The sequence below is a fragment of the Fulmarus glacialis genome, unplaced genomic scaffold (genome assembly GCF_000690835.1).
Source record: "Fulmarus glacialis isolate BGI_N327 unplaced genomic scaffold, ASM69083v1 scaffold31108, whole genome shotgun sequence".
Lineage (NCBI taxonomy): Eukaryota > Metazoa > Chordata > Aves > Procellariiformes > Procellariidae > Fulmarus > Fulmarus glacialis.
Genome location: NW_009230657.1, coordinates 8,645 through 31,657, shown reverse-complemented (window position 1 = coordinate 31,657; position 23,013 = coordinate 8,645). Strand labels below are relative to the sequence as shown.

Genomic DNA, 23,013 nt, shown 5'->3' with positions numbered 1-23,013 from the left:
TATAATTACACAGCAAAGTCACATAATTATAAAAGTATATCAACATCTTCATTATATATATACTTATTTTCAGTGGTTTACGAGACACACACACAAAATACCCCAGAATGAAATATGATTATGGTAACTCAATCTGGAATGCTTTTTCTCCAAACTGTTTTTTTTCCTATTACGTGAATGTAAAATAAATATGGGCCAGATACTCAGTCAGTGAGCTGGAACTATACCAATTTGTATCAGCTGAGGGTTCAACTCTATATATTAATTTATAGATCATAGTCACACTTGGACCCTTCTATGCCTTATTAATGGTTTTGATTTAGAAATGAAGCTTTGAAGTAATTATATAGTCACATGGCATTCATCCAATATACATATTTAATGTAAATTATTGCTTCCTGATTTTCACAGAAGACCTGTGATTAGATTATCTGGTGCTTCTATATTGTACTTGGAGCTGGATTGCAAAGAGAGAGAAGTATATGTAAGCCACCTTTACAATTTCCTGACTCTGCCCAGCAAGAAATAAATACGGACTCCATCATAATGCAGAGGAACAGAGACAGCTATTTCCCTGCCTGAGGTCTCAGAGAATTGTTCTAGCAGTTGAGCTAAACAATGTCCTGACTATCTCCTTGGCAAAAAAACCTGAATGAGTTGGCATAAGCTGTTATACCAACTCAAAACTCTCCGGAGATTCCCTTTTCACAATCTGAAACCTCAAAGGGCTGTGCTACGAAAAACAGCTGTAGCGGAGCTGAAAGTTTGACCCCTAGACTCTAGTACTGTGCTCTTTTTATGTGTGTATGACTCCCACTGACACCAACTGAAGAGTCACACACATGAGGAGAGCAGAATATCAGACAAAAAAATCTACTATTTGAATCCGAGAACAGAATATTATTCTCTTGTGTCAAATTATGGCTCCATCTGGTAACATTAAGTGAATACTGGTGACTATTAGAGCTGAATCAATAAATTGAAACAAATAATTTATTTGGTGAGTTATTTTACTTTTTCACTTCAAAGAGTGCCTATGAATGGATTACAACTTCCTTGAGTATATTCCAGGAAACTTTTAAGGAATTTTATTTTACGGTTTGTTAGTTACATGTGATTGCTCATATACGTCAGACTGCTCTGTTTCTTTTCCCTGAACAGAACTTTTAATAGAGTTGGGATAACAGAACTCTGCAACTGACAGTAGAATTTAGTTGATACAATTATTTTGGAACTTACAGTCAGCTAACCAGTTATTCTGGATACTGAAGTTATACTTCTTTTCTTTTAGAGAATGCACTATGAGCATTCTCTATTACTTGGGAAAAAAAAAAGACAGACAATGACAATACTTAGAATATCTGAGTGCTATCTCCTTCAAAGAGTTTAAATTAGTCAAAAAAGTTGCATGAACCATCAAATTTTAAAGGATACCTTACTGATTTTGAATTTTCAAAAAATACCTGACATAGAATGTCTTCGATTATGAGGCATATTTTCTTCATATGTTCCCTTCAAAACATGATTTATATCTCTGCTTTCATTACATCTGCTTCATACCTTTCCTTGATAAAGCAAAAGTTAGTAGAGATAGTGTAACTCTTGTAACACTGATGAGAACCAACTTATTCCAGATGACTCCTAAGCACCAAAAAGTGCCTTACAGTCCAATTCAAACAGATCTGCCTTGTAGGGTAAGGACAAGATGAGGCATTCTTTAAAAATAAAAATATTATCACTTTTGTTCAGATTAGTGTTTTAAATAATAATTTAATTATTGAAGACTCACCTTGCATTAGTAGGACTGGCTGCTGTCAAATTAGCTAATGCTGTCACTGCAGCTTCTTTTACCTCTTCATTGTCACTGCTTAGCAACTGTACTAGCTGGGGAATCCCTTTGAAAGAAATAATTGTATACATGAACCTTTAAATAAACCATGGCAATTTGAAAAATTATAATATGTTCCTTATAAAAGGAAAAGCACAGATTCTCAGATCATCCCTTCCCACCTTACTTACCCTGGAGTCCAAATGCACGTTTGCTAGCTAAATTCTCACACATGGCAGAAATTGCTTGGGAAGCAGCAACTTTAACTCCATCATTATCAATTTCCAAAAGGTTTATGAGACACTTCTCAACCTCTTCCTCATTTAAGATTTTTCTGTTTTCAGCTTTAAAAGAAAAAGAACAATAGCATTAACCTGCATTCATTTTCCAGATCAGTGAAAGGACACAAATTTGATTTCATATAGTTGTTTCCAACATAACGCTTGCTTTTGATACCATGGAAATGGAAATATTTTCGTAACAGAGTCACCAGCAATAAAGAAATGTGCACAAAGGACCTAATCCAAAACCCATTAGACTTCAGTGAACTCTGAATCAAGCCCAAAAGATGACTATTAAATACAGCTTTAAACGTACATAGCCCAACAGAATGCAAAGTTTGTTCTCTATGTGACGTAAAACCACAGGATGCATAGAGACTTGATGAAAACAGCTTTTCCAATTCAACAGATCATACTTACTCAGGATTGTGCTCTCTTCAGTTTATGCTAATGAAGTCCAAATGCATAAAATTGAAGAACATACTAGTAAATGTAGAATTGAACTTGGTGGAGTACCAGTTAACATACTACAGTAGCCAAAAAAAGGCAAGAGGTGTTAAAAATTGAATTTTAAATTCTGTACAGCTTGCAGTTCTTAATTAGTTCACACTTTGCAGAGAATTTCAATTTAATATTTTAGCCTGGGGACACAGGGTTCGCTGACCTACAATACAATGACCTGCAGCAGCTAAGGAAGGACATAGATGTTCCCTTCCTCTACACAAGTAACAACATAGAGTGTCTACAAAGTATCTACAGACATCTGAAAATTATACTAATAAACTCACTCATCCCAAAATGGATTAAATCAGGAGTGCAGGTGTTTGTTAGAAAGAGCCCTGGGTGAGACTTTCTCAGCCAGAAAGGCACAGGACAGCATAGAACTCTATAGTTACGAGGGTCAATAAACATTTAATCATACGCATAATTTAAAGCGGATTAATTACATGCTTGAAGTTATATCTACATGGTAAAATTTTTGAATGTATCAAAGAAATTTAGGAACTGAGAAGACATTAGGACTTTGACCCATTTGGAAATTTTACCGGTGCTTACTAATGCTTTGAGGGATCATTCCCTTATTTGGACTGTTGTCTTACGAATAAAAAATTTAAAAAAGAAAGAAAAATATCAGAAGTATTCTTTTAAATAAAACTGAATCTGTAATGAATAAAAGTAAACAAATAGAAGTCCACAAAGCTAATGAAAATAAAGTTTGATTGAAAATCTAGTTATGGCAGAAATTACTCAATGCACATACATGAGACGGCTAGCCATTTTCTCCTCTCTAGCTCAATTTTAAATATTTTTAGGATCATCAGAGATACACAACTGAAATCACAAAACAGAAGATGCAACAAATAAAACAGGGAGGATTTCAAGTGCCAGCAGAACGTTGGCCACAACCTTGATGCGTATCAGCCAGCTCTCAAGAGAAGGCCTTAATTGGGATTACAGACCGTTTTGACAAGTAATCAAGTATGCCGCTGGCCTGTTGCTTGCCAAAGTAGTCCATAATCCCTAATAATGATCTCTAGAGGTTCTTCATGCCTCAGCAATTTGGTTCTTGTACAGCCAGTTACTTATTACTACACAGGTTTTCTTTAAAATTATTCTTGCTTTTAAAGGCAGTTATGATGATGGGTAAGCATTTAATTTTAAAGATAATTTATGCCTCTGTGAAATATGAGTGAAAATAGTAATTTAAAATATTTTAAACAGAATAAAGACTTTTCCAATAATGTGGAAAACAGATTTTGGATTTGGATTTATGGTAAACAGTATGCACCTATATTTAGCTAGCTAGACAGATAGATGAAAATTATTAATATTTTAAGATCCAGGTGCCCATTCTACTTCAGGGATGATCATTTTCTGCTGATCCTCTCTCTGTTTGTATGAATTGTTTCCTTTGGCTTTTACTATAAAAAAAAAAAGAATGTACAATTCAAAAGCATCCTTTGTACTTAAACACTTCTCATGTCAGTGCCAACACCATATTTACAGTGATTAATTTCTTGACCCCTAAGTAATTTGAATACATTGATTTAACACGAAGTAAAACGCTGAGGCACACCCAACTAAAAGAGTCTGAAGTATTAACACTTCTGTCCAGTTTTTCATGCATTGATCCCATCATGAGCCAACCTTTGTTTTTCATATATTTTCCTATTTCCCCTTCTTACCCCAAAATCATGGTCAGAGTTCTGTTGGTTACCTATTCAGCTCACTGTCATCACCTTATGGAATTATTTATACCAATTTCAAATGAAAAAAAGTTAATGTTAAATAATATCATGACCTGTCAGTGATCTTGAGTTGAGATAACCCAGATAAATAAAACCCCATATTATGAAAAAGCATATGTTAATCAGGCTACAGAGCCTGTTTAGTATGCTCCCTTTTGAAAAGATTTGCATTTAGATACATGTAAAGAACGGGGAGAGCTTCAAACCAGAAGTTTGGCAGAGTGAAGCAAAACTCGAGTGAGCATGATCATCACTTTCTCCATACACACTCCATAGCATTTTGTTGTTGCTGGTGTGTCTGGCATTGTCAGGAGAAAGTCAGGCCCTTCTTAATCAACAGTCCAGATAATCCACTCACAGATATTCAATAATTTATAGCATTAAATTATATTTTGCATTCTGAAATGACTGCATTATTTGCTGGGCAAGAAGGAAATCACAGTAAAACTCACCACTGTAATTCTGAGCATACAAAATAAAACCATTGATAAATTAATATATTAAATTAAATATGTTAAATTAATATATTAAATTCAAAATTATGTTACAGAACACAACAAATTTTCAGGGGCAAAAGGATAATGATTATGTATAGAAATATGATCAATTTTAATTTACTTAAACAGAGCAGCATCCTAAAGATGCTATTTAAAATTGAATATAGTATTTGTACCATGTAATTTATCCTGAAATTGAGAATAGCTCTTAAGGGATACATCTGTCTTATAACAACAACAAGTTACAGGAATCCCTTTCCAAAGGGCTGAAAGGGGCATAAACCAAAACTGTTTGCTATGATCACATCTATCAGGAAAAATACCCCTAAATTCCATCTGTCAACAACAATAATTTCAAAACCAGACACTGCTGTATACTCAGCTTCCAGGATTAAAAAAAACCAGATAGTTACATTTTCTGTCACAGCAGAATTAAGTTTTTCATTTCAATGAAAAGTGGTATTCTCAAGTATGCAGGAAATGTTTGTAAAATGCAACCACGATTATCAAACCTGAAGAATGTGGGCTACTGTATGGCTATTGAAAATCTAATGAAAAAGTCATAAAAGAATTTAGAGCTGTGTTGTATTATATTGGATTTACATCAAGGCAAGTATTAGTATAGCATACATTAGCATTGCAGTTTGGATAGGCTGTTTAGTATATTTACAACCAGGATCCAAACAAACAGGAACTGCAAAAATTTCTGTTTTCTTTTTGCACTTGGACTACTTCTTATAATGGCCCCAATGTCACTTTTCTTTCCACTGGAAGGCTGACTTTAGACCAGTAGCTCTATGTATCTGAAATAAATTCAATACTTCTGGGGGCCATGTTGAGCAGCAAGTTTACTGGACTGTGTTTTCCACTGCACCAGTAAAACATGCTGCCCTTTGTCTAACTGGTTGTCACCAAAATTCTACAGCTTGGAAGCAAATATTTTAAATCTTCTTTTGATCTATTTTCCCAGCTTGCTGCATCCATACCAATTGTCATAGGCTGAAGAAGAGAGCAAACCTTTATAATGAAACCACATTGACTCCATTTGTAAAGAAGTATGACAAGAAGATGCATCTTCACTGACGGTAACATCCCATGATATAAGATCATAGGCAGTACTGTAATATATTATGTGTAGCTCTTGCCACTGTGTTTTAAAAATGTTGTATTCAGATACACTTCTACTAACAGCTGCTAAAATATTAGGCCAGAAAAACTGAAAAAGGTGTGAGAAAGGAAAAGAAGGCTATGCTTATTTGAAAATAAATATGAAAAAGGAGTAATACGCAGTAGAAAGTAGTAGGAGCAAATATAAATCTGCTTAGCGTACTACTTACAACCCTGTCACAGGACTATAAAAATGATACCGACAGTCCTAAGTAGCATAATAAAATAACAGTACAGGAAAATACACAAAGAAAATACTGGCATAAGAAAGTCCCTTCCTATCTTTGATACCTAAACATTAATGAAAATAATTTTCAGTGACTTGCAAAGCTTCCAACAGATAATGGTAGAAGCATACAGAAACCCACAGAATATTAGGAAAGGTCGACTCCACTCTTTTCATGTGTCATTTGCAATCCAAATAATTACAAATACTCAGGATGTCAAACTAAGGAAGGTGAAAAAAGAATTGGAAAGATAAGATGGGGAGAGAAGAAAGGAGGTCTGAAATACTATAGAAAGGAGAGATTTTAGACATGTATTAAATTAGATAACATATTTGTAAAATACACATAAATTAAAGCCATGATTCAACCATGAGATTATAGAAATATGAATGAAATATTTAAGCTCTACTGTCATAGTTACTGTCATCAAAATCCCTTGACAGAATTAAAATCTTCTATAGACAGAAGTATGTTATTTCTTACATTGCATTTTGTTATATAGCTCTACTAGGCATATGTTGCAACTCAGAAACCAATGTATGGAAGGAATTTCAAATGTAGATTTATTTAAAGAGCATCCTTGTGGGCAAAAGTGATGAGCATGTTCTGCCTAATGCAGAATTCCTTGGTGAATTCCAGAAAAGCGTATAAAAAGAACTATAGGATGAATAATTATAAAAAGATGACAATGAAACTATTTAACTCCACTGGGAATATTAATCTGCAAGCCATTTGAAAGGCTTTTTTTCATGTCCCTGTTAAAGGAATTTGTATTTGAAATTGCCTGACATTTAGACGAGCAGTTGTATGCAAAAGGAAGTAAGTTTGCGATTAAGTCTTAACTGATACCGACGAGAAATAATGCCAGCAGAGGTGGCTTAAGATGGCAGTTACCTGGCATCACTAAAGAAAACAAAGATCCTATTTTCAGAGCTCCATTTTCCTTTTTAAGAACAGCATTTTGCAAGAATATATTACATTTAAAAATAAATTGATACAAAATCTTAACATTTTCACATACATATATAGATAGCCTAGCATCCAATTGCTGCTCTAATTGCCAAGATTCATCACTGTAATTCATTCCTGCCAGTGTTTTCCTCAGCACAAGTACTACCCTCAACCAGATAAGACGGCCTCATTCTGGATGAAAATTTACTTCATAATCAAATTCATGTGCACAGATTTTTTAAAAGTCACATACAGTCATAAGCTGTTTTGGTAATTGCCTTTGCTGCATTCTTCTGAATATCAGGAACAGTAGAGACTCCTACAAATGAAAGTAGCTTTTTAAGGCCTCCTGTCCGCTGAATCAGTTGCAGAGTATGCACATCTTCCAGACAATTTCCCAACACGGCAAGAGCTTCCACATGTAGATCGCTGAATTCCTAATAAGGAAAAAACCCCAAACAAATAACCTTCAAATCAGGATTAAAATATCTTTGGCTTTTAACTTTGTAGGGTAATTGTCATAACTTTCTTTTGGACAGTTTATTTATATCAAAGTACATCTTTTCATACTCATATTTTTTGTATAATTTCTTTGATGTGTCTTAAGAAGCAACACAATTTATCAAAAACAGTAAATACCCCAAAAGTCTCTCATTTATATCAAAGTGGGTTAAGCAGGTATTCAGACAGGACCTGTCATCTTAAAATTTAAAAAACTTCACAAATTTCTCTATGCATTATATTCCCCATGGTGACATTTGAACTCAAGAAGCACTAAAACGGGTCTCATAATGACAGAAACAATTAAATTTCCAAGATAGGAAATTACATTTTAAGGCCAATGATATCAAAGTAAATTCAGAAAAAAAATCAGTGTTCGAACTAGGAACCTGCACCAGAGTTCAGCATATAATAAAAAATTTTGGGAAAACATTGTATAAAAAGCTATATGGTGAATTTTTCTGATATTTACAACAGTTTGAGAAATGGACAGTAAATGCAAAACAGTATTACTAATAGCAATAAAGCAATAAAACAAATATAAACATTTTGGTGAATCCCTTTGCTCCCTTTCTTAGCAAGCTAGGTATCCTAGCTTATCCTATTTCTATCTTGGTTAGCTCCAAGTAAGGAGCTTTCTTCTTTTATCACTCTTCCATAACATGAATAATATTTCTCATTAGTCACATAAACATTAGCAGCAAGAACAAAAAACTTTTAAGGCAAGTAAACTGTACATTGGTTTCCAGTATATTCAGAAGACAATCTAATCCTTTATTTTCTTGCAGTATTATCCTGGTTTCTCTGTCTTTGCTAATTACTTCTAAGGTTTTAAGGGCTAACAACTGAATAACTGGGTATTCAGATTTCAGTAGTTCCAGCAAGGGTGGAATTACATTCAGTGCACGAACTGCAGCACGGCTTTGAAAATCCTGCAGTAAAATATTCAACAAAGAACATTAGTGATAGACAATACAACGGTATATCAATCCCTGACTTTACAGAAAACACCAAAAATCTGACTTCAAACATACAAAAATAGTCAATATTCCAGAACTTGCAGTTCTTTCTTTTCAGTTAAGAATCAAACTGAATATAATCAAGCCCCACCAGTCTTAAATTCCATTTTTTTTTTGCATGACTGAAGTACACACTACAGAATCTAGTCCTGTCTAAGGAAGTCTATTTACTCTTGGTTTTGCCATGTTTGCCTCAACATACATGTTTCTTTGAGAAAGTTTTTAAAATTTAGTTTCACCATTTTTATTTACCTCAGTGGGGGGGAAAATAGTTTTCACACTCTACCGTGGTTGCCTGGTTATATCTTCTTTTGTTTTAGTAATTATAAAATGACAATTTAAAATTTCAACTTTAAACAGTGTATATGCAGCTTAATAAAAAGACAGTAGTGGATTATATTAAAATAGAAAAATAAATAAATAAATTACAATTTGCTTTTAAATAGCTTATTGCACATGTGCAGCATGCAATTATCCTTATCAATATAAGCAAGCACCAGGTGCAGTTATCCAGATATACCCTGCAACAAAGACAGCGAGATAGTAAAAAAGGAGAAAGAGTAAAATGCGATTCTGAATAGACATGCTCTGATGCCCCAAAAGAGATAGAGTTATAAACTGAATTCATTATTGAATTGATTCGCATAAGCCATGGAAGAGAACTGCCATACAAATGCACCATTCTTTTGCTAAGCAGCATATGGATGACATTAGTGCTGAGTGTGAAAGTAGCCAATAACAAACCCATTCCTCCCAGTATGGAAAGTAGCTGTTGACAGCATTCACCTATCATTAAAAAGATGTTCAAAATTGTGACTATGGACTTGCTGGCCAAAACAAGGCACAATGCAATTGCTAGTTCTTTAACTTACAGGATTATTCCAATCTTTTGGACAGACAGGTTATAACTCTCATTACCGAGATTAACATTTTCCAACTAAGAAAACAAATTCATAGTTAATTAAAAATATCTGCATCTGATCTCACATTGCTGTACAGCATGGATAATTGCACTAAGTTCAATAGAATTAGAGTCAAATCAGTGATATTAATAACTAATGTAACAATCAAGGAGTTGGGTGTAATGTTTTCAAATACATTGATGAACACTGGAGAGTAAAGGAACCAAATATTTTAAAATTATTAACCCCACTGACGATGGCGGGGGTGGGGGGGAGAGTGCTTATTTGCCTCTGTAATTTAAAACAACAACAACAACAAACTTTACCTGCACCAGGAGGTAGATACATTCAACTGAATTCTTCTTAACATCAGGATCAGGGCTACCTAGCAGCCTGATAAGTGGTTCTAATCCACCTTGCTCAAATATTTGTACTTTAGTAGTATATTCAACAGCCATATGTGCTAGACACAGAGTAGCAAATTCATGGATAACTACATCTTCTATGGGGAAAAAAGAGAAATATTTTGACCAAGTTTTATTCAGCACAGTATATGAACACTAATCCAGTGGTTTAAAATATTATTTGAAGTCAATAAAAAATAGCTCTTAATCACACCTGACATCTCCATAAACATGTTGCTCCATCTGTACTCAGTGAGTAACAGAGCAACTCCTATAAAAGCAATTACCTATTTAACATGTAGTATGACAAATCATAAGTTACAAGGAAGATTTTATGAAATTGTCCGATGAAATGGCAATCATAAATTATTTCTGAGTGTGTTTTTGCACAAGGAATGAATACTGCAAGCTACCTTCCGGTGCCAGCTGTGATATAAGTGAATTTGTGACATCCAGTTCCCTCAGTAACTTCTTGACATCATCTACAATGAAATAAATACAAATATGAAGTCTTTCGTTTGGCAATCTTGGCTGAGTAAAGAAACAGATTCTGCTCCAAGGGGGATGTACTTATGGTTACTCCCTGAGTGACAAAAAGATCTGACTGAGAATGACACACAATTGAATTTATACCAAGATTGTAATGGGACCTGAAAGCATACAGGAGATTTTAAAGTACCACAACATTCTTTGACATTTGATATATGAAGTTCCTCAACACGTCATTGAAACTTTATTCAAAATACTTGCATCTAGCAGGTTCTGATTAAATATTTCTCAGTTTTAGTTGTCAAAGAAGTCACACCCCAACAGATAAAATTATTTGTGGTTAAAACTATCAAACTGAAAGCAATCCTTCCATTATTTAATTTTCAAACCATGACTTCCTAATTTTATGCTATCACAGCCCACATTGCAAATTGAAAACATGATAGGTCTTATTAAAATCACAGTAAAGACTTTCACAATGCATTTTTTTGTTGTCAGTGGCAAACTAGCAAAACCACAACCACTGGATAGAATAACCAAAAAACATTATTTGGGACAGACTTCATGTGATCTTACAGGGCTGTGTTGTTACTATCAACACTTATAGTGTTGAAATGTAGGAAAAAGAACAAAAATAATTAAGATGTGAATATAAATGGAAGATCTTCAGTCATTCAAATCCACACTTGTGCAGCACCATTGGAAGCCAAGGTCTGGAGGGAATGACTATATGCTAATGCTGAGTTGAAAGTAAGATAAAGAGCATAAAGTCCAATGCAACATGAAAAGCAGGTAGCAGTTGATGAAAAGACTTAAATAGTGGTTAGGATATCACCATGGAAGACAACTGGGTAGAACATCTACCAAAATAAGACCTGATTAATTGTATTAATTAGATGTAGCTTGCTAAAGCAATGTAAAAATAACAGCCACTGAAACTCAGCCTTACATCACTTATTCTTTCATCTTCAGGTATGTCCACATACCACTCACTGCAGCTTGATCGTTTGGCACTCAGCCACCCAGCATGGATGTAATACATTCATTCTCACCTTATAAAAAGGTACAAGAAAATCTGCATATACTGTGGTTAAATCATTTAATAATGGTATGGCTACAGTAGATACATTACCTTGCTGTGAATGCAATGTCTCTGAGACTCAAGACCGCTTGAATTTCACTAGCTCAGATACAGATAACAAAACATTTACAGCAGCCAAAGAAGCTGGGTAAATACGCATGCCAATGCTTGATAGTTCAGGGCTTTTTTTGCCATCAATACTTGAGTTAGCTACTTTAATTTAACACGTTTTCTCCCTTATCACTGTAGTTACACTAATGCCTCAAGTAACAATTGGTATTTAACCATAGCATTTTCTGTAGATGATAAATACTACTTTATCCTTCCCTTCCAACTTCTGTAAAAGAGAAGAGTGTGTCATGCCCACATTGGTGGGAATCATAGGTAGTCAGGCTTTCCCTGATAGACATAATTCCAGTACAAAACTGTTTCAGTTTGGCCCCGTCAAAACAAAAATAAGGGTTGGAGGAAAATTAACTTCTCTTGTAATTTTTTTTTCAGAATCAGTGAAGTTCACTCTAGCTGAATTTGTTCCTTTATTCTGGGCCGTTAATACAGGATTTTTTCACAAGGGTTACCTATTGCTTTGATGACCACACTCATACACATTGAAAAATACTAAAAAATGGAGACTCTTACGATTAAAAGCCATGATGCCAAATACCATGATGGCATTTCTGCGTACAATAGGATCTTCATGTGAGATGAGTTTATACAGACGTTCCACAGCTCCAAGACCAAGAAGTGTCACTTTGTTTTCATCACCTGAAGAGTAATTAGGTTAAAAGTTCTGTAAAAATGCAACAAGCTCATAGTTCTAATGTAACAAAGTAAACCAGCTACCAATCTTTTATTGGACTGTAGAATCAAAGAACAAAGGCCTGGACAGGACCTTGGGAGATCGTCTAATCTATACTGCAAATAAACATGTGTCAAATAGTATCAAGGATTAACAGTATCTAGGATTAATTCACATTTGTAAAGCAAAGAATGCTTCTGTCTATTGGACACCCAACTAATTTATTGGAGACTGCAACGGTAGTACAAAAGACAGCTTTCTATTCAGCGAAGTACAGGTGAATGATATCATTAAGAACCTAATTTTATTTTCCTCTTTTCTTGCCTCCCAATTTTATTTTCCTCAAAATAACAGTTAATTCATTCTGTGGATCTGCACTACCCTTCAACTGAAGCAACTACCAGGATTTGGATCATTAAATCCCACCTGAGATTTCTACCTTCTGAGAATGGAGCACTTTGTAGCTGAATAGGCTCAGGCCATGCAAAGAACAGAAGCGTTTTGTTCATTGAGATTACAGCCTTCGTTTCTGCTCACTCAAAAACCACCCAAACCCCAAGAAACAAAATCCAAAACCTATTCCTATTCTCAGTTCCCACAACAGCTTTATAATTCATTTTTTAATGAACCATGCCTGTCCTTTCTGGCTACAAGTGAGCAATGTGAGGAGAAACTGGAGAACTGGCCTCATTCTCAGGCCAAAACACAATTAAAATACAAGAACTATTTTTTATTAAGGGATGGGACTTAATTTACTAGCAACATTCAAGAAACAAATTAACTGCAAAGTGAAAACAACTCCTTCTCTTGTGCCACACTCCAAAGTTACAGCCTAGTCTTCTGGAAGATTGCAGGAATATCTACATTAACAATTTAAAGGATTATTCATTTAGTAGAAACAGAAAAATTAAATATCTGTCCTCTTCCAGTGTGCCATATGTCACTGTGGACAGCAGGAAAGGAGCCAACAAGAGTTTATGGTGTGCGGTTCATAGCTGTCTCCCAACAGTCCAAATTCTCTCTTCCCATATTCAAAATTTGGTTGCGTGCCCCCAGCCAAGCTTGCCATAATAAGCTGAACATAAACATCTTTCAGAACCCAATGATCCCATGCCAACTGTCAAAGCCTTCAGCTCTTCTCTCACAACTTTATCAGTGTTGATAATTGCCATCAGTACAACAATCAGCATATAAAAACATGATTTTGAAAGAAAACATAAATTAAATGGAAATTAATATTAAAACAAATTAATTATACCAAGAATGCTACCAGTGTATACTAATACCTCCCAGATGCAGGTCTGTTGCTCGTAACAAAACAGATCTAGGTTATATCTAAACCAAGCTCTATTAAACAGAGAATATAAGTTAAACAGAATATAAAATTCTACAACAAAATGATAAAAATTTCCTTCACACAAACCACAGGACTTCTTTATAACTGCAAATACAGGTTTGACAGATATTTCAGAAAACTCTCAAAACCTTGACAGAGACCTTTGAGATGAAATGAAGATTTCAGTGCTAGGAAAATAAAAAATTGTGAAATACTATCAAAATCTAAGCAACACAAAGAAAGCTCATTGCAAAAAGACTAACCTTTTGATGCAAATTTATACAGAGCATCACATGCTTTGGCCAAAACTTCCTCTTCAGGAGAACTAAGCATTAGCACAACCGTTGCTGCTGTTTTGCTTTCAATCAATAAAGGATCAAACTACAAACAAAAAAAAAGGAAAGAATAGTTTGAGTTACACTGAGCCTTCCCGTGTGCTGCAGTAGACTTCCACATTTCATTTAAAAAAAAAAAAAATCCAGTTTGAGATCACTGAGTTAGAAATATTAGTTGCTATTTACTCGGAGAAATTCAAATTTTTAATAACAATTTGGGACATTGTTGAAAAATAAGAAAGAATAATTGACTTCCAAATATAATAATGATTTCATCCTGTATGAAGATTTTGGGAAAACCTTGACACTTCCCTGTACGTTTAGGAAGTCTTGAAGGCACAGACTGTGTAATTGTTACACGTGTAAGAACATCCTGTGGCTTCGGAACCAAACATGAGAAATAGTTTCTTTTGAGCAGCTGTGCACAGAGCCTATGAACTTAGGTGTTGTACGAGGAAGAGGATTTCGTTACTCTGTGGTGTTAACACTTTGTGGTTGCTTTAAAAAAATAAAAGAACCCTTTCTGTGCCTTCGTCAACTCAGTTCACTTGCTTACCATGATCTTGTACTAGCTGAAGTATTTCCATGATATAATCCCTGCTCAGCCAGCTAGAAATGATACAAAGTGTTCATTTCCATTTCTGACCTCTCTCATACAGAAAGAAATCTTCCAACAAATCTGGCAGTTTTCACCCTCTTAATAGACTCTTTGGGACTAACACCACTTCAGAAAGGGAATCTTCTAAAAAAGCCTTTCGTTCTTTAACAAGACTCAAGGATTTCTGAAAATTCCATCCATTAAAAAGTTTTAACCTTATTTGGACTTAAAATAATTTTTTAATATGGAAAAACTGTTTTCTGTCCTCACATTTTAGGCCTATAAAGTATCTGTGTAACGTACAGAAACTACTAGATACTGGAGTCATGCAGTCTCTCAGTATCAATGTATTTATCTTTAAAATACAGCAGGTTAATCATTTAAGATAGCAATACAAATTATTTAAAAATATTATTACAATGTATATTTATACTGTATATATTTTTAAATGTATATTATTTGTTTTTACTTCATTTAAAAAACCTCTAATAGCTATATCAGAGGCACATGTTGCTGAACAATAAGGGCATGAAGATATGTACAAGTCAGTTGCCAAGCAAGGAAATTATTTGGAGCAAATCTTCAAAAAAGTTATGAGTGTGCTAGAAGGAAAATGAACAAAGAGGAGGCTTTTTTCCTTCTCCTTTCTCTGATGTGTTAAAAAATAAGACAAAATATGATACTACTACGCAGACTTCTAAATTCATATTTTTGATAGGTTTTTAAATCTAAGTAATTTCATCATCTTCCATGAGGCATATCACACAATTTAACAGTCTGCAAGACCAAGATCCAAGTTTCATTAACAGGTAAGAGGTTGCCTGGCTAATTTGCCTATCTGGTTTCCCCAGCTTCAAGGAGGTCTGAAGACCTGAAGACACTGTCCAGCTTCATGCTTGCTGTAACAGACTGGAGGCGTGGGACACGTCATGGAACAAAGCTCCTTCTTAAAGAAAATATAATCAGCTTACTGTACCATAAGTCATTTTGCTTAATAATGACTCAGCAACAAGAATTAAGCCAAATAGTGGCACAGTGGTCTAATTTACATCTTAATGATGGGCCTAAAATGATGGAATTCTTTATGGGAATTTTCTTTTTAGATTGTAAGGAGGCAAAAAGTTCAAGCTTATCACAGCAACATTCATTCTACCTATTCTACACAGTTCGTTCATTCTACCTACATGAGAGGCATACAGAAGAATTAAAAGATGACTGAAAGTCCCTTTAGCCACCTTCATACTTCTCTACTTCTACACATTTGTGTCCTTGCGTGGACAGAACATGATCCTCCAGGTAGTGCTATGATTTAAGACATATCTCCTGAGTCTGGCCAAATACTTGGTGATGGGATAAAACTGCAATTTTTAGTAAAGGCTGCTAGTCCTCCACAGAAAAATAAACACAAAGATTGATCTCAGATGAAGTTTAATAAGAAATGAAATATGAAATAAGAGTTTTAAATCTCAGTTATTTATTTACATTAATCTAATACCAAAGTCGCTATTATGTTGCTCCATTTTTGTTGCCTCTCGTGTTCACAAGTAATCGTATAAACCTTAATTCAATGATAATTCCCAGAATTTAATGACAGGTTGGTACATGAGTTAAATTGGTCTAATCTCTACCCATTTGTATAGACATTAGATTCACTACTACTGCCTGAAATATTCAATAAAACTTTCCTATTAGAAGCAGTTTTGTGCTGAAAACACAGCAAGAGGAGTCACTGAAATCAATATATGTTTAAGAAGTCAGAGGCCTGAGCAGGTGATTTGCTGGGAAGTAACATTGTTCGTCAAAACTATCATAGAACTGGATGTGACTTTCGCTTATCATAATGCCAGCATAGCTAGAGTCCCCCCTCCTTTTTTTCTTTTTTTCCTTAAAATCAAGGCTTGCTCCTAAATCTTCATACATCATTGCAGACTCTTCCCTTAATGGCACACACAGGACAGATTACATGCTAGAATAATATGCCTGAAGTTACAAAGAACCTTCAATTAAACACAGAAATTTAACTAGTTTATAAGCAACAACATTTCCAACATTCAGTTTGTATTAAGAAAAAAGCAAGTTAAATGAAAAATAAAGCTATAATTCAAAAAATCCTGTATGTCTTTGATCGTGATTTTTGTGTACATTTGACTTCAAAGCCATTAGAAACTGCAAAGCATTTGGGTTTTTTTTTTGCTTCCATCAACTTAACTTAGTTGAAATTGAAGGCAATACAAAATATGTTTCCAGTCAGACCAAAGACCCATCTAGCCCAGCATCCTGTCTCTGACAAAGGCCAGTAACAGGTGTGGGCAAGCAGACTATTAAACTTTGCTTATATTCCATCCCAGACTCCAGCACTCTGCAACCTAGAGAACTGGTGAGCTAGCGATTTTATCTCTGTGTTCAAAAAGTCCAAGAAAAATTTTCCACCAGTTAACTTGGTAAATAATTTTGGAAGCCATCTGTATTTTAGCCACCCTTAATATTCTAAGGCACAAGTATCACAGTTTAACAGTCACATAAATAGTTGTGCCTTTTCTTTGTTTTAAAACTACCACCTGATAACTCTATTTGTCCTCCACAGTTCATTCACCACAAGAAACAGCGAAATAAATTACACCCATTTACCTTCTCTGTATATTCATTTTGTAAGTTTCTATGATATTCCTCTTCACACTCATTTCTTTTTAGGGATGAAGAAACCTATTCTCTTTGATCTTTCCTAATACGGAAGCCACTCTCTCTATTCTTGTTGTCTTTCTTAGTACTTTTCTAAAGTTCAGCTGTATCTTTTTTGAGATGGAAATACCAGAACTGTTAATGGCATTCAACAAGTGCATGTATACTGCATTTGCTAGTGACATGGTGTTTTGCCTTTTATTTCTGGAATTTGAAATGTTGTATTTATTCACTTTTGCCTGCTTAATAACTGGCTGCCATTTTCATTAAAGTAAGCACATTAATTCTGATAGACTGGATGACACAGGTTACAGAATAAAAACCCATGACATTCCACTGGCAACCTCTCTCCATTATGAAACCTGAACAGTAATTTGTTTTCTCACCTTTGCTTTCTATTTTATAACCAGACATTATTGCCAGGAGAGGAATTTTTTTTTACCTGTTAGTGTTTATGTGAGTGAAGAGCGTGGTCTAAAAACTTTTGAAAAAGCTAAATAACTGTATTGACCAGATCACTGTTATCCACCTGCTCACTGACTCCTCTAAAGAATTCAAATAGATTTCAGAGATCGAACTTTCCTCTGCACAAGCAATATTGATTCTCCCCCATTACTATCATTTATCCATGCATCTTTTTTTTCTTCTCTCTCTTTTTTTTTTTTTGTAACTATTTCTACCAATTAACACGGCATGGAAGACAAACTTTCTGGCCTGTAATTAGTGATGTATTTCTTTTTGAAAATGAAATTTTCTACCCTCCATTCCTCTAGTACAAAGGGTACACATTAAATACCATAAGTAAGAGCACCACAGTTTCAAATTTTAGTTATTTTTCACTTAGAACAAGACCTGGGCAAATACTATTTATTCATATTTGGACAATTCCTTCACATTTGTTTTAGTGATTTGCTACATAGTTTTGTCTTCTGACAAAAAAAAAAGTCATTTTGCTTTTCTTTTATGACTTTAATCACTTAATAGTGTCCCTCTAAGAAGCTTCTTGCTTCTAGTCAATTTGGAAAAGCTTTATTGCTAGTTTTTGTATCCTTCTTAGTTCTCTCCCAAAATATTTTGGTGCATTGTGACATTGTGCTCTTACTTTTCATTTGTGAGTGCAAGATTTTTTTTACATTTAGATGTAAATCCCACCTTTTGAAGGATGTATTTATCTGCTATTATTTTATTGTTTAATCATGCTGTCATTTAAAAAAAAAAAACTTTAAATTTGAACTAACCAACTACAGGTCTGCTTTATCCTTGCACCTTTCATAGACTCTTTAGAAGCATTACCGATATCTTTAATATTCTTAACCCCTTTTCCTTTACCTAGAAAAATAGAGTTAATATATACCTGGTCATGTTAATTGTTTCAATTCTGTCATTGTCTGATCTCCTATACTAACAATATAAACCCAAGATATTCCACTGAATCACAAACAGTTGATGTTGGAAGGCACCTATGGAGATTATCTGGTCCAACTGCCCTGTTCAGAGCAGGGTCAGCTAGAGCTCAGGGCTGGTGCACAGTCTGATTTTGAATATCTCCAAGGGTAGAGACTCCATAACCTCTCTGGGCAGCCTGAGCCATGTTCCATCATTCTTACAGTAAAAGAGGATTTTTTTTTTTTTTTCCTATGTTTAAATGGAACCTCCTGGGTTTCAGTTTGTGCCCATTGCCCCTCATTCTTTCAGTGGTCACCACTGAGAAAAGCCTGGCCTGACTTCTTTACTCCGTCCCATCAGGTATTTATATGTATATTGACAAGACCCCTCCAAACCTTCTCTCAAGACTGAACAGTCCCAACTCTCAGTCTCTCCTCATATGACAAATGCTCCAAGCCTTTGGCAGACTTGTTCTAGTAAGTCCATGTCTCTCTTGTACTGGGGAACCCAGAACTGGACACCGCACTCCAGGTGTGATCTCACTCACCAACGTTGAGTGGAAGACAATAGTCCCCTCCCTCAAGTTGCTGGCCACACTCTGTCTAATGCACCCCAGGATTTTGTTAGCTTTCTTTGCCCCAACTGCACATTGCTGGTGCATGTCCACCAGCATCACCAGATCCTTTCCTGCAAAGCTGCTTTCCCACCGGTTATCACCCAGTCCATACCAGTTATTCCTCCCCCAGGTGCAGGACTTGGCATTTCCCTTTATTGAACTTAATGAAATTCCCATTTTCCCATTTCTCTAGTTTGTTGAGGTGCCTCTGAATGGCTGCACAACCATCTGGTCTATCAAACACTCCTCTCAATTTTGTATCTTCTGCAAAGTTCTTGAGGGTGCACTCTGTCCCATCATCCAGGTCACTAATGAAGAGGTTAAACAGTACCGGCCCCGGGATCAACCCCTGGGGCACAACACTAGTGCCTGACCTCCAGCTGGACCTCATGCTGCTGATCATAACCCTTTGAGTCTGGCAGTTCAGCTAGTTTTCAATTCATTTCCACCACCTATTTATCTTGTCTGTACTTCATCAGTTTGTCTATGAGGATGTTATGAGAGACAGTGTTGAAAGCCTTACTAAAGTCAAAAGCAACTAAAGTTGCTCAAAAGAAGATGTTTCTGTGGAGACTGAATTTCAGGAGTTGACAGTGCCACTTCATATATTCCACCTTCTTAACATCAGTGTTGTGAATGAAGCCATTTTCAAAAATACTCAGGTATCTATAGCTCTCTTTCAGTGGTAATGCCGCAGTATTTTCTCTAGTGGTAATCTTAGGCTTCCCTTTCAACATCCATGCCCTCGCTGATGATCAAATAGTAATATTGTCTAGACCAAACTTAATGAAGATATCATATGAAAAGTTCCTATCAATCTATGTCAAAGCCAGCATATTTTATCTGCCTGAATTGCTGTCTAAGGTCATCCATATAGACATAGAGGCTCAAAGCACTATTTTTCCTGGAGAAGACCAATTCTCAGAACAGATAATAGTAAAAGACAAATTATGAAAGGCAGGGAAAACAGAGTGCTCAGGAATACTTTCTGAAACCTATAAGCAGTGGCTAGGCTAAGAGATGTGTTTTCTACCTGTTCCTAGAAATCTATAAAAATTAGTGGTCATCTGCAGTACCATATATTCTCAGAGCATTCCACATGCACAAAGGCCCTCTTTTATAAGCACGTCCACATTATCTCAAGGCTTCTTTTCTTGGACTTGACATTTTCATAAGTAGATTATCAATCAGAAGATAATAGCTAATACATCTTCTATTTTGTCTGTGTCTCATTTCCTGCCATCTGAAATATCCAGGTGAAATATAAAGTTTTGAGATTTGATTTTACATGATCACTATTAACAATATTCTCATAGCTAGAAGATTTTCTTGATTGATATTTACAACTAATCAATGATCTATTTACATATTTAATACTGTTTTGCTATGCAACATTCAGATTTTTTTCTCCTGATAGGACTGCTAGAAGAGATATGCTAGCCTGAAGTACAATACGGATAAAAACTAAGCCAAAAACTGCAGATGCCATCTGGACTTCACTCTTTCAAATTCTTTCCTTTTTAATAGTTTTATTGACCTTTTACTAAGTTTAATTTTTTCAATAGTTTAATATCTTTTCTAACATTATTCACAGTTTATTGTAGTAGTTAGTAGGCTGTACCATACTTTTTTCCAGAGACTCTAATGGTGTCTTTTGGACCTGGAAATTGTGGTGCTGCTTCTACTGACTTTCTAGGTATTTACTGAAAAAGTCAACTTTTATTACTTTGGAGGGGGTTAGCTCATCTGTATGCCTTAAATCTACTGTCATGCCTTTCAGGTTTTTTTTCTTAGACTGCGAAGATACTTGGTTTTAATTCTTCAGGCCTGTTTTAGTTAGTCCTACCCACATACACCTTCTTTGTGTGTCCTCCTGGTTTTCTAGGTTATTCCGTACAGAAATGGCTTTAGATCAATTTATTCTCTCATGTTGAAGTTTTGTGTCAAGTCTCCTTTCATAAGGATTTATTATTGATTGGAGCTTATGAATTATGTTTGTAATATTCATCTTTCCACAGAACAGTTGGGCAAAACCTGGTATCAATTGCTATGCCTCAGTGACATCATGGCTATTGGATATTACTGTCTTAGTCAAAATTATTTATGCTCTTTTAATATTGAACTTGTAACATAGTTTTTGCTGACCAAAATTTCTATGACCTTTGAAAAAGCTCTTGCAGTACCATCACTCTCTACAGACAAACCCTTTGTTTTTTTAAAACAGTGTACTGAACTTTGCATTTAGTTTCACGCTCCTCTGTGGGACTCGTTGAGGTCCTGATTTTAGTTAACTTAATTATTATCTGGCACAGAATTTACATTATACTCTTTTCAATGTTTGTGTCTTATTTCCTCTACTTCTTTCTGAATAAACCAATTAAACTTTAAAAATACCTGTATTTTGAACCTCTGTCTTTTTGAGGGTCTCTTTGTACCTTTTGAATTTATAGAAACTCTTGAAAAGTGTCCTAGTGTCAGACCCTCAATCTCCACCTTTTGAAAAAAAGTCACATTACCACCATTATTTCATATTTGGCTTCAGCTCTTGTACTTCTCACTGTGGCACTTCCAATGATACCAGGAAAACCTGAACTGCTGCTAAAGACTGTATATCTTTGCAAAAGATCCAGAATACTTAGTATTGTCATTCAAATTATCTGTAAAATTTTGTATTCAGTAAAAAACTCTGCAGATCCATCTAGGCTCTTAACTCTTTCATCCTTAAAGAAAGGGAATGTCTCCACAGTTGAAAAGACAGGCAGATTTCAGGTTGCTCTTCTCCTTTCTCCTTTGATTTTTTACAAATGGAAAGCTAATACTCTTCTTCAAATAAAAAGAAGCCTGGATTGTTTCATACATTACTGTTTGCAAAACCTGCCAAAGACAACAATCTCCACAAAGAACTACACATGCCCAGTCACTCTGGTTTGTATGCTGTCCAAGAAAAGCAGAAACAGAATCATCTTTAAAAGACATTTTTAGAATAATGTGGGTAAGCTGGGAGAGTAAGGAACTATGTACGGATGGTAGAGCTGGGCCTATAATTGTGTAATGTTTATTTTATAGCACATCGCAGTTTATAAACTTACCACATCCTTGGGTGGAGGCTCTACTTCCTTCTTTACTTTTTTACCCATTCTAAAAACAAAAACAAAAATAAAAGCAGACAAACAAAATGCCTTCTGTGTTTTAGGAATCAGTTTACCAGTGATTTAGGAATGCTTGTAAGACAGACTTTCTCATTCATTTGACCCACCTAATCAGTTTGAAGATTTCTTTGACATAGTAATTTCTATGCAGGAAGTTGTCCCTTATAAACAAAACAAACTTTCTAACACTTGAACTTATTTGGTAAAATACAGCTGTCAACAAAATACATAACTACAAAGAAAGATCTGAGACATCACAGGCTCAAGTTATAATGTGGTACAAATACATAGGACATGCTTTTCTGCAAGTTAGTTTTATCTGCATCTATAAATCATATATGAACTTGAAGGTCCTATTAGGGTATTTCCCCATGTTTGTCTGTACATTCTATGTTGGCAAACATTCTATACAACTGCAGAATGTACAAATAAGTTCTACCTTGAAAATGTGGTTCAAATTCAATTTGAATTCTCTGTTCATATTTCACAGAAGACAAAAATCAGGTCTGTAGGTATTAA

The 23,013-nt window shown here is 35.0% G+C and overlaps 1 protein-coding gene across 1 annotated transcript in view; it reads right to left on the bottom strand.

Annotated features, from left to right (window-relative positions):
- Positions 1 to 22,482, bottom strand: part of ARMC3 (armadillo repeat containing 3) — a gene marked incomplete at its 3' end in the record, with an annotated part of 35,509 nt that extends 13,027 nt beyond the window's left edge. The window contains 9 exon segments of the mRNA XM_009584319.1: positions 1,790 to 1,895; positions 2,020 to 2,172; positions 7,454 to 7,637; positions 8,439 to 8,633; positions 9,949 to 10,124; positions 10,440 to 10,508; positions 12,236 to 12,361; positions 13,995 to 14,112; positions 22,435 to 22,482. Of these exon segments, the coding sequence (XP_009582614.1) occupies positions 1,790 to 1,895; positions 2,020 to 2,172; positions 7,454 to 7,637; positions 8,439 to 8,633; positions 9,949 to 10,124; positions 10,440 to 10,508; positions 12,236 to 12,361; positions 13,995 to 14,112; positions 22,435 to 22,482 (1,175 nt within the window).
- Positions 22,483 to 23,013: the final 531 nt, after the last annotated feature.